The 15,984-nt window shown below is 38.5% G+C and overlaps 1 protein-coding gene across 1 annotated transcript in view; it reads left to right on the top strand.

The window, feature by feature from the left end:
• Positions 1-15,984, top strand: part of EFCAB6 (EF-hand calcium binding domain 6) — a gene marked incomplete at both ends in the record, with an annotated part of 128,582 nt that overhangs the window by 97,104 nt on the left and 15,494 nt on the right. Inside the window, 5 exon segments of the mRNA XM_082751721.1 lie at positions 3,851-4,003; positions 7,193-7,388; positions 9,646-9,731; positions 9,733-9,739; positions 9,742-9,834. Coding sequence (XP_082607847.1) covers positions 3,851-4,003; positions 7,193-7,388; positions 9,646-9,731; positions 9,733-9,739; positions 9,742-9,834 — 535 coding nt within the window.

Raw genomic sequence — 15,984 nt, 5'->3', positions numbered from 1 at the left:
CTTACAAAGACAGACTACTGAAACTGAGGGTGTCTACCAAGAATCTAATTCCTACTAAAGGATTATATGAAATTATTTGGAAAGTGAAGATAAACACAGTAGTTTAAGTTTATGCTCAGAAAGAGATAGTATTACGTCTAAAATATATCTTGCTCTGGGCTTGATTAAAGAAGTGAAGCTGATGAAGGAACTGTAAGAGATCATGCCCAGAAATCTTTAATGTCTGAAATAAAGTAGACACAGAAAATAAAACTTTATTTTCACCACAATTTGTGCTTTTAGGAACATTCTTCTGTTTATGAGAGAGAAGCTCATAAAGCAGCTGGATCACATAGGAATAATGTTGTGAAGTTTAGAAATGGAGGAGCCAATTAACAACAGGAATGTCAAAAGGCAGGCTGCTGATATTGTCCTTATATAAATGGGGCTAAGTGTATCTTTCAGGACAGATACTGTCCTATATTTACTGTCCTATAAAGGATATTTTCAGGAAAATGCACACACATAAAATGTATATTTTTTATGAATACAAATAAACATTTTATGTAAATTCAGATTCTTCTGCTGGATCCAAGTGATTTCCTTGGAAGACAAGGGTTTAACACTATGCATCTTTAAATTACTGTACAGGAGATTCTGCTTGAGACGACTTCCTTCAGGCTTAAATCCTTTTCTTGTCTTCAAAGGAAAGTGTTAGAAAAGCTATTTACTTGAAGCAGCTGCGCATGCTTAAATAGATACTGAAAATGTTGAGTAGGGAGAAAAACTGTGGGGAATCTGAAAAAGTAGGATTAGACAAATACGAATGTAAGGACAGTGAGATAGCAAAAAAAGATTAACTGGAAAAATGATAGAAGGGATTTGTTACAAATATGTCATACACAAAGATAATGAGGGTGTCCAGAAGCCTGTTAGCACCGTGAATGTTCCATAAAAGTTCATATCGCACTGACAATCTCTGCAAGTAGCTTTTGAGTTACCACACAAAATACTGGGCTGTAAAATTGGGAAAAGTATTCCTGAGTCATGGAATACCTTGGGTTGGAAGGGACCTCTAGTTCCAACACTCCAAATGTACGGCATTTATAAAGACAACTACTTGCCTTACATGTATTCATGCTAAAAGGTAGACAAAATCTTCAAAAAATGGCTTATGGATAGTATTATTCAAAAAAAGAATTAGTGGAAATGCATGTCATATGCTTCTAGGGCACTTGTGAACACCGTAATTCTAGGTAAAGACTAAGAGAGCAGAGCTCTGGCTCTGCAATGTGATTGTAAGAAATGCCACATATTTGTTTATTGGTCTGTTATGGTCAGAGCTGACACAAATCACTTTGTAACCATGAGAAAAAAAAAAAATAATAATAAAAAGGACCAGCTTGCAGAATATAAAATTTGTGTGACTTTACACTCTTCTTTAACCAAAACCATTCAATTTTACAATAAAGTTTAAGTTGGAGAAATAATTACTAATCAAAAACGTACTTTCTAGAGCATTCATTGAGCCTACTCTTGACAGCAACACAGAGAATGATGACATAATACCTGGAAATATGGTTGAAAAAAAAAAAAAAAAAAAGAGAATAGTCCTATTTCAGAAGAAGGTGGGCTGGGTTTGGAGAAGCTGTACAGAAGATGACAGTGCAGAAAGTCGTGCAGGTTACAACCTGCTGGGCAGCAAGGGCCATTGCACACCAAGCCCATCTGACAAACTCAGATCAAAATTTTCTGCATTCACTTTAGAGGTAACAGCATGGTGTTGTCAATGTATTATGATCTGATATGCCTCACAGAGTACAGGAGGCTCATGAGACCTTTGAAAAATGTGAAAGAAAACACCATGTGTCAGTACATCGGAACCTGTTGTAAGTAATTGACTTGGGCATTAACCTGAATCTGCATTTGGATTGAATTCAACATCAGAACATGTTATGGCATATACTAATGCTGAATTTGTTTGCATATGAAGTCCCAAAAATTCTGTCTAACAGTGATGCACTGTTCAGCATCTTGGACCTGGAAAGATTTGTAGAGAATGAAGGATTTTAACATGTTACTCCAATTCAAATATCCTAAATTTAATGGTGAGACTTTTAAAAGACAGTTAAGGAAGCTGTGAAGTTGAGAAGTGATCCATACTTTCACCAAATTTGAGGAATGTTTTTCAAAAATAGTTTATTCCCATTGAAACTTTGTTAGGCAGAGATTCCCAGTACACCTAATTTAGTCCATATAATATTGGAAGGTACAATGGGTCTGAAGCATATAATAAATTGGTAACAACCCACCAAAGTCATATTATAATTCAGATTTTTTAAGGTAGATGATGCTGTTTGCATACACAATGGTGTTACCTGTACCCCAAGGGCTGTGGGGAAATTATTCTTTGTTCATAAGAAGTGCAAACTCCAAAAGGATGGATTCTTAGGAAAAACAATTGGCAAGGAAAATGTATTGTTCTTGTAAAGTCTGTACTGAACTTACAGCTTCTTGAAAACAAATGGAAAATCAAGGATTCTGCAATGCTGTGAAAGGAAAGACAGTACCAGTAACTGGAGGTGAGATCAGATGCTGCTGAGCAGATCCATGAGAGCACTGAAAAGACTTACTGAGTGCTGCTCCCTGTTAGCCTTACTCATACAAAGGAGAAGATGTAAGGATCGGGTGCTGCTTGATTGGTGGTGGCTTAACAAGAAGCTGAGTGAACTGGTCTGAGTTGTTAGATCCACAGCCCAGCTTGTTGAGGGACTGAGGCAATCACGCTGGATCATGTGGGTTACATGGCTGAACAGTGTTATCGCTGTAATATGTCTTTTATAGTACAAATCCCGATTCTGTGAAGAACCCAGCCTCTGTGCTCTGTACCCTAGGGCTGTCAGAAAGAGCAATCCCAAAGCAAATGGAGAGCAGCTGTAGTTATTAACCCAGATTAAAACCTGTTGGTTTTGCCATCAGGGTATCCCCTTGTAAGTGCTGAATATATGTAGCTAATTTATGTATACTTGGTAATCCACTTCAAGGCACAGTTTACAACTAGTTTGACCTTTCATTAATCTGAAGAGATTTTGCTGGTTGAAAACATGCAGAAAGGAAAGATATTTATACCTGCCTTATCCTCCTGAGCCCAAATGTGGAGAGGTTTTTGTTGAATGAGGAGGAGAGGGATATTTGGGGTTTCCAAACTTTGATCAAAAGGTCCCCAATGTCAGTGAAATATGAGAGACGAAATAAAGTGGAAGGCATAGTCAGGATTTTGAGGTCTGAATTTGATCATGTGTCAATAGCCAATCGATAATCAATATCTCAGAAAAAAGTTTGAATGCTGATCTGAAGTCCACATGAGTCAGCAGAAGCTCTGCATTTCTTCCCTTGGGCAAGGGTCAGGCCCTGTGCTATTCCCAGTTTTGCTCAGGTTTAACTTTTTGTAAAACAGTTCTTCTGACTGTTATCAAAGTTCCAGGAGCTTCAAACTGCATGAATTATGCTGCCAAGCCCTCATAATTTTACCAGTATTTTGTAACTCTGATCAAACAGGCTTTAAAAGAGAGGACTGTATTTTCTATCTACAGTTCTGAATGGGGAGAGTAACCACTTAATCACCCAAGTAACATTTGTTTACAGTGGGAGATTTTGGCTATGCAATTCCACATGCAAATAAAAAGGGGGGAGGGGGAATGAGGTTTATTTGTGAACAATTTAGCAGTCTTTGAATAAATCATATGAATTTACCACACACAAATAAGCTCAAAATCTTTCTCTGCCCTTCCACCCCTATTTTGTGTATTTGTTTGTATCGTTTTCATGTGATGTAACAAATGAGCTAAAATAAACATCTCTTCTCTTTCTGGGATAAATTTAGAGATTACTTCCAAGATTTCAAGGCCTTTCATAAAATGGATAAAAATAGAGATGGCTGTGTAACAGCATTTGACCTGCACAGGATACTACAAGAATTCAACTGCTACCTTGATCATGATCAGTTACGGAGTCTTCTAAACAGGTTTGTGTGATTATCTTCCAGTGATCTCTTTGGTCACACCCAGCAAAACCTATAATCTTGTATCTAATGTTAAGCATATTGGAAGCCTTGTTAAAACTAACAGAGATAGCTATATGCTTAAAAATGCATATGAGTGAGAAATATTTTTAGGCCAGCAATTGGTTGTACAGGTAATGAGAGTGAAAAGTCTGCTTACATAACGACGGTTTGCTTTGAATCTGTGCATTTGTTTGCTAATTTTATTTATTTATTTCAGAGTAATACAGCAAAGGGGTGAAAGAGACCCTGTTCCAAACAAAAGCAGAATTAAATCAGGTTATAAAATAGCAATAGCTTTCAAGTAATCCAATGCTGCTGCTATGCAAAACTATGCTTTTAATTCAGTGTGTTAATATGAGCAAGAGGAAAATTCTCTTTGTAGAGGCTGAGGAACACAAAGGACCTGCTCCAGCTTCAGGTAGGTGGGGTTTTCTGCCCTAAACAGCCTCTCAGAGGTCATATGCGTGGCAGCACTGGGTTTTGTTTTCCAGAGCCTGACAGACCAGACTCTTTTTGAAATAAAATTAACAAAGACTTTTCACAGTTCACCTTTAATTGGGTGATAAACTTTTTACGAATTGAAGCCTTAATAGGAATCTGCTGCTTGTTTCTTTCTCAAAGACCTCTTGATGATAAACACCTCCATTCATTGTAATTTTGTGCAGATTATTCATTTCTTGATCCAAAATAGTCTTTTCTAAATAATACTGAGTAGATTAGCATATGCATTTAGTTTTATTACTAAAATTTTAATGCCCACTTGGCAATTTATTTCTCCGCTGAAATGGTGTTGATTATTTCCTTTTCCACACACTGTCTCCAATATTGGAACCAGCTTGACATGGGTGGTATGTGGGAGTGCTGTGCAGCTGCAAGATGCAAAATCAGGGCTCTTGATTTTTTTTTTCTTAGTAGCAGATATGGGGTCTATAGTTAATTTCTTTTCCAGCCTGTTTCATAAAGCTTCCTCTTTGTTTTACTAGCTCTCACCATTAATTAGACATTCTAGTAACTGGATATTCTGGTGAGTGGTAGCTGAGGCATTGGTCTCCAGTGATTTACTGTGGAAACAGATGATGAAAATACATTACAGTAATTCATTTTTACACAGGAAAATCGGGTTGCATGGTGAGGCCATCTTCTATGTGAAGGCTTGGCTCACTAGGTGTTGCCTTGACCATAATTCTGACAAAAAAAAAAAAAAAAAAAGCTTAATGAAAGACTAAAAAATCCCAGCCTTTCACCTGCAGTTTAGTAGCTGCTTGCTTATTACATGTGTGCAAATTATCTACAGTTATGATGATTGTCTATAAAATTATTAAAATGTATTGAAATCCTCTCCATGGCTGGTAACTCTAAAGGTCAATCTGTAACAATTCCATGGGAGCCAATAAACCTGTATCAAAAATCCCCAAAGCATACTGTACTCTGGAGACTCTGTTTGTCTTTGCATGGTAGGAAATTCCATTAACTGACTACACTGGATTTACACTGGGTAAGTGTAGAGCAAGCTGATGCTATTGTACTCCCTTGTGGTAAATAATTCTACAGGTTCATTAGGCAGGTTTGAAGTCCTTGCTTAAAATACACTGTGTCTTTTCATTAGGAAGTCACAAGTCATATGACAGTGAAGGAAAGTAGCTTTTCATGTTATGGTTAATGCTATTCATTTCATCTTAATCTTTCATGCTAAATAACCCTTACTCTCACATATTTTCTGCATATGTGAAAATTGCCTTAATTCCAGTCTTTTTATGGTAAACTATCCATCTTTGAATAAAAGTTAATTTAGACTGGTAACTCAAGTTCTCTGGAAAAAAAAATAAAAAATCATATGCAAGAGCTCATCTTTCCCCATGCTGATATGTGATGCAAAAATACATTCAGTGTTGTTACCCAGAGCTATCTGTAGTCAGCTATGTAACCCACTGAGTTTCCAATGTGACAGAACATGAAAATTCCCGGTGTCCCCAATCCAGCAGACATTTTAGCAGACATAATTCCAGCAAGTTGTGCGTGCAGCCTGCAGAGCCCTTGGGCAGGCCTCTCAGGTACAGAGGTACAGTCTGACCACGAGTGATCTGATCAGGATCCCTTACGGGCCATGGGGCTTTGCAAATCAGCAGCAGCAGCTGTTGGGCCACACGTACCAGCCCTCTGTGCAGCTCAGGGGATGATGTATCAAAGGAAGGGAGGGCCAGTGCCTGAAATGCAGTGGGGCTGAGTCCTGCCCTCAGTTAGGCATTTCATTGCCCACACTTCATGTTAAAACCTTTGTGCTGTGGCCACTGGTACCAGGGCCAAGAAACTGTAGAAAAGTTTTCTAGTGGCCTGCCAAACCACAAAAAGTGAAACATAGGTTGAGAGTGAAGTTAAGTTTTTCCATCTCAAACTTTAGGAGAAGTTTAGTGTGAAAACTGATTTTGTTTCCTATTATGTGGCAGACAAATCCTGAGCATGTATTCAGCTGTGGTGAATTACCTACGTAATGTGTCACAGAGCTGTACTGTATATGTGAGCTTGTGTTTGGTACCAGCGTACCAGACTGTGTGTGGTACTGCTTCTTTCTTTAGCAGTGGTGATAACCGTGACATACTGATGACATACTTAAGTAGCTCATCAGGATCTGTGAGTCAAAGGTATTTTTGTAAAGCAAAAGTCAAGGGAAAGTAACAGCACTTAGCACAGCGAACATCAGCTTCTCAATAGAGTCTGTTAGATTGTGATGTGAAGAGGAGGTTAAAGGACAAGGTTGAGAGACTACGTGTCCTCTGTTCATGTTGGTGTTGATAAGCTCAGCAGCAGGTTGTGATCAAAATATTCTGCTGTGCTTAAAAAGCACCAGATTAATGCTAATGGACTGGAAGGTTGTACACATGAGCCCAGGCTAAAGCAGTTCTCCTGTTGAGCATCTGGAGACTGGTCTGAATCTGCATCTGAGAGTGTGGTTGCATTTAATTGATGGGATTGGTGGCTTAGACCTGAGAAAGCTTGGGCTGGAGTTAACAGGATTTGTACACTGACAGCACAAACGTATCTTGAAGTGCTGCTGCTGTACAGATAATAAATCATAGTAATTAATCACTGCAGACAACAGTAAGATAGTTATTTAAAATCATGGATATCTTGTTCTGTGTTTTTTTCCCTTAGCTTAGGAATCAGCATTCATGACAGCAAGCTCTCTTATTTTGATTTCCTGAGAGCACTTGATGATGGCAGAGCATTTAAATACCAACAGAGACAAAAGCAGGCTGCACTACCTGCAAGCTTTGCAGCGCTCAGCTTAGAACAGACCTTAATTAAGATAAAAGAAAAAGTTGCAACATCTTATGATTTGTTGTACAAGGTAAGTTTCATGTGGTCATGGAATATTTTTTTAATTCCCTTTCTTCTGCCTGGCTGGAGACGAGCCCAAAGACTTCAAAACTTTTCTACTATTAATGGAGTGTTACAAAAAACCTTGGCCTATGTATGAATAGTATGTTCTGACAACTGCAGACTTTTTGATTGTATTCTGGTAACTTCACAGAACAAGCATATCAAATCAAGCCTAGAGGTTTTGTGAAGATAAGGATCGGAAAAGAAAAATAAAACAGCAAATCATCTGAACTCTACTCTCTTCCCCAAAGCCCTTTTCCTTCACCAGTTGTCTGCAAACTGCATGGCAGGCATGTAAATAGTCACATCTTTTGAATATCTCCGTTGAGTTTCCTAAATGGAGACTTCCTATAGGTAGATATAACGTGCTAGTGCAGGCAGACATTATGGTTTTATCAGTGTGAGATGAAAAGAACATGTAGCAACTGAGGATACAGACATATGATTGGATGTGGACACATTATAGTGGCTGCAGAAGTTAGCACCTGTCAGCTGGCTTCTGCAACTGTCTGCAGTTATACTCTTGGCCACTCCTATCTCTGACACAGACAGATAAGGCACATTAGCTGACAAGCAGCAAGTTTCCTGGTTTTCCCTTCTGTAAAATGAGGATTACAAAAATAACCCTTTTTCTCTAGAATTTTGAAAGCTCTTTATGAAAAAAAAAATGCCGTATATTAAGTAGTCTTAGGCTGTTGTGTCAGAGCATACTGAAATGCAGCAGCCTGTAGAGTAAATAAATTTTAATGTCACAGTAACATTGTTTTCAAGCATGCGAAAGAATAATCAAAAAGACCTTGAAGGAAGCATTCCTATCACAAAGGAATGTAGAGCCATGTAATCTGCACCTGCAGTTTCAGGTTCAGTGTAAGCTCATGGCCTTAGAGGCAGGCCTGCAAAGATGGAGAGTTGCTGCCAGCACAAGGGAAGTAAAGGGAACATGATGGGGGTAGAAATTCCCTTTTATCAATGGCTGCATTTCTGAATTCTCAATCTTTGGGCTTTGTCCTGCAGTTAAAAATAACACAGGCTTGCAACAAAGACATCACTAATGATGTTGCTGGTATAACTGAAAAAGAACAAAATACTGTGGGAGATGCTGTTTCTTTACAGAAATCTCTTTCCATGCTTCTTGGAGACTCTGGTGATGTTTGTAAACTTACTGGGGCCATCACAACATTTTTGGCCAGATAGACTAACTCTTAAACAGCATGCTGAACTATTCATATAATCACTTTGCATTTTTCACAGTAAGGGAAAAATCCCTTACTGTGCTCTGCATCATTAAAATTGGATGTAGCTAAATACAATAGTCCAGGTTAGCGTCTGGTAAATTTTAATGGGGCACTCCTGGCATCCTAAAAGGCAGTATCTGTCCTCTCATCCCTAGGTGCCTTGGACATGGGGAAGGTCACAGTTTTGTCTACTTCAAAATGACTTCTGACATGAACAAATTATCCCTTTGATCTTTTAGGATACCATTTGGTTGTCAATATAACTTCAGACATTTTCTGCATGGACAGCCAGCCTTTTTTGTGGAAAAGCGGAACTTTTTCTCATTTCCTTCATACGAGAAAATAAGAAAATTCTCCCCTTGTTTCTGAGTCATTTTTTGTGTAATAGTTGCTGCCTCCCATGTGACTGGGGAGTCTAACAACATGAGTTTATAACAAAGTGTTTGCTTTGTTAGAGGCAGATCTGAAAGCACAGTTCTTAAAGTCTAGCTAGTTGGAAAAAATAACATCCCATCTACGACACTTCTACAAATGAATACAAACCTTTGAAGTTTTATAACAAATAGTTTAAGATTTGTTAGTGTTCAAAGGATTCCTTTCCAATGTCCTTTGCATATGGTAATGTTGATTTTATCACTAGACAAGGTTTGTGTACATTAAAATATACATTTTTAAACCTGTTATTTAGAACAGTTCTAAAGCTAAAACAAAAACCGCTGAAACTGTAGGTTGTTCTTTATTTGCATATTCATATGTAGCACAGAAATAGAGGCCAGTTTTGATTTATTTCAACAATTGCCTTTCATTTTTGAAAGAACAGAAAACTTCAAACTAAGAAAGGTTCTGGAAATTTTTGTTTATTTGTTTCTCTATGTATAACAAAAAAATCTGTAAGTAAAAAGCATGCAGGCCTCATTTCCATAGGAACTGCTAAAAAAGACTTGTCTTTTGTGGTCTGTCTAGGTTGTAATTTGAAATCGTGCTTCTCAGACATTTTCTCTATATGATGAAGAAGGCACTGGAGTAATTAAAGCACTAGAACTTCGGCAAGTACTTGACCACTTCTGCTTTAAATTATGACACTAGCAGTTCAGGTACCTTCTCAAGAACCTTAACCTTTGCAAGGAGTTGACAGTATACTGGAAAGCTTTCCTGAAAATCATAAACCTCCTCTCAGAAGTAAGAATAGTTACTGAGCTCTATTTTTCTTTAGTTGATAAAATCTAATGTGCTAGAAACTTCTAAATTTCACATATTTTTCTTTTGATCTCTGTCAAGCTCCACAAAGCCCTTATTGTCTTATAAACTGCTCTCAGAAGTTAAGTCTGGCACTCATGCAGATGTAAGTCTCTACATGTGGCAAGCTGAAATCATGACCATGGATGCTACCCAACTGGATGACATAAGATGTGGGATACCCAAATATTCTTGATGAATTCTGACGTGTCTAGATGAACTGACAGGAAGTGGGCAGAAAAGTGAGTGGAGTGTGGAGCTCACCACGTTCTTAGCACCAAACAATAGCAGGAGTGTAGATGTACTAGTAAGGTCAAACATGGAGGTTAGTCAAATACAGAGAAAATCTTGACTGTGTCCATAGACGGTCTTCTGATGCTCTGAACGTATTTGTTGCAACAATTCAAGTTAGAGTTGCAGTTTCGCTGTGGCAGATGTTTTTGTCTGCAGTGTCTCACCCAGATTAGTTCACTTGAGGCAGTCTTCAGGAACAGATCCCACATCTCATACTCACAGCATTCTTTTGTCAGGCAGAAATTCTTACTGCGCTTGAAAACAACAGGAACATATCAAAAGGTGTAAGTAAAAGAAGTCTTTGTCCTATTTTAATTTCACAGTCTTTCTCTTTTCTCTAGTTTCTCCTATCTTAGTCTATCTTGACCAGTGGGATTAGGGTGTAAGTAGATGTGAGTGTATAGGAGTCCAAATGACATTACCTTACTGTTCATTTCTGAATTTGGCTAGGGATGTGAAAGCCTGTTACTAACTATACACATAGGAGTTCTAAAAAAAACACTGCATTAACTTGCGTTTTCTGTTCTAAGAAGTAACTATGTTTCATTTTCAAAAATATATGCTCGAAGCACAAATAAAATGAGAAAAATAATAATCATCACCCAGTGGAAAAACATATAAAAAGCCTACCACTTTATTGCCATGGTGATAATGGAATGTTGTGCTAAACAAATCTGTATAGAGCTATATGGTGATTAAGTTCTGTGTCATAATGCAGAAGCTGGAAAACCAGTGAGATTTTTGTTTCAGCCTCTTCGTGTCCTGAGTCAGAAAGTCTGTCAGGGCTTGAGTGACTGAAAAGAGCAGAAGGAGGGACTACACTTTTTGGATGAAGGAGGACCCATAAACAGCTCAAAAAGTTTGTAACGTGTTATAGGGTTTTTTAGTGTTTTAGTGACTTTAACAATAATTGTCAGTTACAAATAGACGTAGATTTACCACAATACTTATTATAAGTGCATCTTTATTCAACATTTTATATGGCTGCTTAAGTGCTTTTATTCTCTGTAAATTTAGCATTAATAGTAGTGTAACTGTTACTTTGTCCTTAGTGGCAATATTACATTTAGTTACAGTTATTTTAAAATAGTTGGTGATTTTAAAATATTTATATTTTCAGCTTATTAAAATTTAAATGCAGTCTTAATAGATGTAATAGATTACATGGTTCTCAAGTGTAAAACATTGGAATACTTTTTATAGGTCAGAAAACGCTGCATTTCCCCTTTATTCTGCTAGTATGCTGATATAATTTCAGTAAGTTTCAACTGAATCATACCAGCCCAAAGACAAATTGTGTGAAATACAACTGTATAATTATTTTAAGAATGTTTTTGACTGCTGTAATATTGACCTACCAGCAAGCTTTAAGACTTTAGAACAGGTGTCTACTTTTGCTAGGGAAGGCTTAGCTGCGATGTCTTCTCATCCTCCAAGGAGGCGCTAAGCTTCCATAACAACTTGACAAGCTGCACACTCCTGGGTTCAAGCTCTGCAAGTGTACATTTAACATGAAATATCTTTAGCAGTACTCCAAGATCCTGAGTACTTTCCACCTCAACTTAACAAAAAATAAGCTACCTCCCCATCTTTCAGGAGGTACTTGGTTCATGACAGGATTGGAACCTGTACTGCTTTTTTTCTATATTGAGCATTCTCCTTGAACTGTTTTCTGTGCTGTGTTGGGGTAGAAGGGATAAATCCATCATTAAAAGCCCAAGTTAATCTACAAGGGGACATTTTTGAAAAGACAAAACAAATATGAACCAGGGTCACAGTACTGGTTCAGCTTCCAGATGCTCTCAAATGTCATGTTTTCCTTTTGGGTTCAACCCCAAATCTCACATGCCTATGCAATTTCATCCCACCTTGGGCTCACATGTATTCCTGGGGTTCTGTGCAGGTTCTGGGAGAAGGCAGTTAAATTATTCACTTCATCCAAACATGCTACAGTTTTGGCCTGTAAAGTATGTATGTAAATTAATAAGGTATGCAACTCATTCAGGAACGTTAGGAAAACTGATCATTATGCTATACAATTTGATCACTGAAGTATATTAAAAAGTAATGAGTAAAGTATGCAGCTTGATCATTGAAGTATGGAAAATTTACTGAACTAGTAAAGTGCGAGCCTGGGATGATTTTTGTCTCACATAGCACCTCATAAATATAACCCACAACCACAAAAGCAAATATTCACAAACCCAAAAGCCATACAGGTTCAGATTTTATTTATTTATTTTTTTTTCGTAAGAAATAGCTGAATAAGGGAAGTTGAAAAAATGATTTCTAAATGTTGTATTCATCACACGGATCTTTTGATGTCTTTGACATATGCTAATGAGCTTTACATTCTGATTAACTCTTTAGAATACACACTATGGCATCTGTACATCTGATCTAATTTATATGAGCAGGATTCCCACTGAATTACAGCTCCGTAGAGGTGTAGAGATACGCTATATGAAAATAGAACTAAAGAAACATAAAATACTTCAAGCAGTGTGATTGCAGCTTAATATTCAGGTAAGGAAGAACTGCGGTTATGTCACTTAGCTCTGATATTGGTAACTAACTGCAGAAGAGCTGAGAAAGGAGGAAGAAGACAGAGAGGACCTTGTCTTGGGGATGCTGTTAAGCACCAGTGGGTTCTCTGAGGACATTTGTAAAAGTCCAGACTCTGGAGCTGGGAATAAGCATCATGAACTTTTCTTGGCTGACCTGCCAGACTTATGATTAATAAGGTCTGAGTGGAGCTCTTCTGCATTAAAATAAGTGGCTAATGCAGTCTGGCCTAATGAAAGCTACTCAGGGGGAATCAGACACCTCCTACCCCAAAAGAAAGTGTACTCACCATCCTTCTCCACTGTGAGCAATTTCAGTAGTGTAACGGGAAAAAAAGTAAAGAATGTGTTAAAAGCAATAGTAGAGGGAGTGCTGGTCAGATCTAGGACAAGGTTTTACACAGAATCAGCACACCTACACTGTAGTGGGTAACACAAGAGGAAAGGAAGGATTGCGATCAATTGTTTTGTGTTGTTTGGCCTTCCTGCTGTGGAGGCTGCTGAGTGATTTGCAGTGAGCTTAATAAACCTTTAGCTGTCGAGACCAGCAGCGAGAAGGAGGAGAGCAGGTCAGGTTGAAGAGATGACGGAGAGAAGGGATAGACCATTGTTTGTGCCCATTCAAGGGCAGGAATTGAGCTAATGAGGGATTTGCTGGCATGTGTGTCTTTCAGCTGACAAAGGGAGTAAGTAGAACCATATTTGGCATAACTGCCATTTTTATTTTTTTTTTTTAAGGTGATGTAATGTAAAATGATGAAATTTGGATATTGGGCTGATTTCCAGAACTTCTTTGCAGGAAAAATCATGAAACATTTCAAAATCCAACTAGGCATTTGATTTAGCTTTGTCCTGAACTTCCTGTTTGCACACCAAGTTCTCTATTTCTGTTTGTGTTTAGCTTCCTGTTGAGTTTCTCTGCAGTTGGTCTCATGCTGCAAAGTGCTTTCTTTTCTAGCTGAGTACATTTTGTTTCCAGCTAGGTACATCATATCTACTTGCCTGCAAAACTGCAGGCTCACTTATTCATGCTTGTTGCTCTTCCTGCCAGAGAGGATCTTGTTTCTCTTTGGACCAGTACCCGTGAGAGGATTATACCTAGGAGGGTATAGCAAATGTGCATCTCTTCTTGAAGCCTGGCACTGTGATAAGTGTGCCTTCAGGTCCCAGGACTAGTATCCACTATTTCCTAATGAAAAGCATTGGGTCTGTTGTTGCTGTCTCTATCTGTGTTGGACATGTTGCTGCTGGAGAGTCTACAAAGCTAAGCCACTTGGTCTCACATCACATTGCTCTCAGCAGTGGCAGTGCTGCAACCCTTACCTGGAAAATGCAAATGAAGCGGCTTCCTCATGCTCTTGGAAACTATTCCTAAACCAACAGAGGGGACAGCACTGATGCAGCTTACCAGCTCCACAAACAGAGGGTGACTGTGCTGTGACTCTCCAAAACTCTGATTTGCACTGAGTGCAACTCTACACTGTATCTGTTGTAACTATATAGTTCTGGAGCTCAAAAACAAACAAACTAACCAAAAAAGACCGTGCAACAGAGGAGTGGCATCCTCTCCTCAATTTTTCCATACTCGTGCTTCACAAATTCATCAGTGTTATTAAGCCAACCCTTGTGCACTGTGTTCAGTCATGGGAAGATGAATTTCAATTGCAGCTATGATCTTCCTGTGCAATTGCACCAGGAATATGTGAAGACCTGCTGTACAGATGTGGTGCTTTTCCCTGTTTTGTGGGTGGGAGTTTTACAGGTTTGTTCATCAGTCTTCATCTACTGAACCTCTGGCCCTCTTGCTCGCAGACAGATGACTCAGCAGTCGTGACCTTCTGCACCAGGCTGACCAGGCCCGCTGATCACATGCCTACCCTTAGTCAGCAGCTCCACAAATTCTGTCCTAGCGTAGAACAGCCATTCTCCAGAGAATACCCCTTCTAGGATATGTGCATGTTAGTATTACATCTGCTTCAGGCTGACAAATATCAAATCTTTCCTTGTCCCATGATATAATCCCAAGTTACTAATAATGCATAGTGAAACTGGATCAGAAATTTCCCTTCATTGCTTCTGCTCTTCTTTGCACTGCCCTCCCTGTGACTACGATGTGCCATACCTCACTGTGCCAGGATTACTTGTTTGAGATCTCTTCCTATTGACAATGCTCACCAACGCTGTACCTCCCTTTCCTTCTCTGTTTAAAGTAATGAACAAAAAGGTCTAACAAAAATACCTACAAGATACCACAACCAAAACTGCTCAGAAAGTTTATTTCTTGAAACAAAATCCCAGATAATCTATTCTGCCCCTCTCAAAACAGCATCTTTTGGAATTTAAATTCCATTCCTGCTACCCAGCTTGCCCCCAGTTGTGCTTCTGCCCCTATTTAAGGCTAGAAAGCAAAATTTTAAAATGGCAAAATTTTCCTTGGGATGAAAGCCTTCACTTTATATTTATTTGAAGAGAAGGAAAAGGAGAAAGGAGCAATAATCGTTTTGAGAACATAGTATTAGACCATCAGATGTAGTTCTGATGGACTAGACACTTCTGGGGAGACAGAAGAGCAGAGAGTCCTCCCCATGGCTCCTGCTTCTCTATCCAGTTCTACCTAGGCTTAATGTTTCATATGTATTTAATACAGCTGTTATTTTAATTACATGTATAGGGCTGTGGCATTTTTGTGGACAAGGCAAAGTTTGACAAAAGAGTAGTCTTTGATTCATTGTGTTAAATCATTTTGTCAAATCATCATATGCCATTACAAATGCTAAACACTACAGAGTGTTTTATCCTGCAAATGTGACCTCAAAACTTGAGTATGTCAGTTGCAAACAGTTGGTCAAAACAAAAATGCTACCTTACAAAATGACCCTTACTGGAGTATTCATCTTTTATTTATAATTACATTTATTATTGCAAGCTCTTGTTGCCCACCAGCTATGAAATCCTCAGCAGGTGTAAATCAGCACTCAGGTTAATGGAGCTAAACTGATCATTGCCAGATGAGGATATAACTTACAAACCAGTGGTAAAACACAGGCCTCTCTGTAATACTGAAACTTTTAAATCAGATTCTAAGAGCTAGAACTGGCTGTCTGGTGGCAATATATGCCAAACAATATATGGTTGTTTGAACACAAGAACAAAATGACTTTCCACCCCAAACCACACTCGGGCAACTAACTCTGCTGCTTCCATACATCTTTAGGGAAGAACAATTTATGGAAAA

Source organism: Aythya marila, assembly GCF_965140915.1.
Source record: "Aythya marila genome assembly, chromosome: 1".
NCBI lineage: Eukaryota > Metazoa > Chordata > Aves > Anseriformes > Anatidae > Aythya > Aythya marila.
This window is presented reverse-complemented; position numbering and strand designations above follow the sequence as displayed.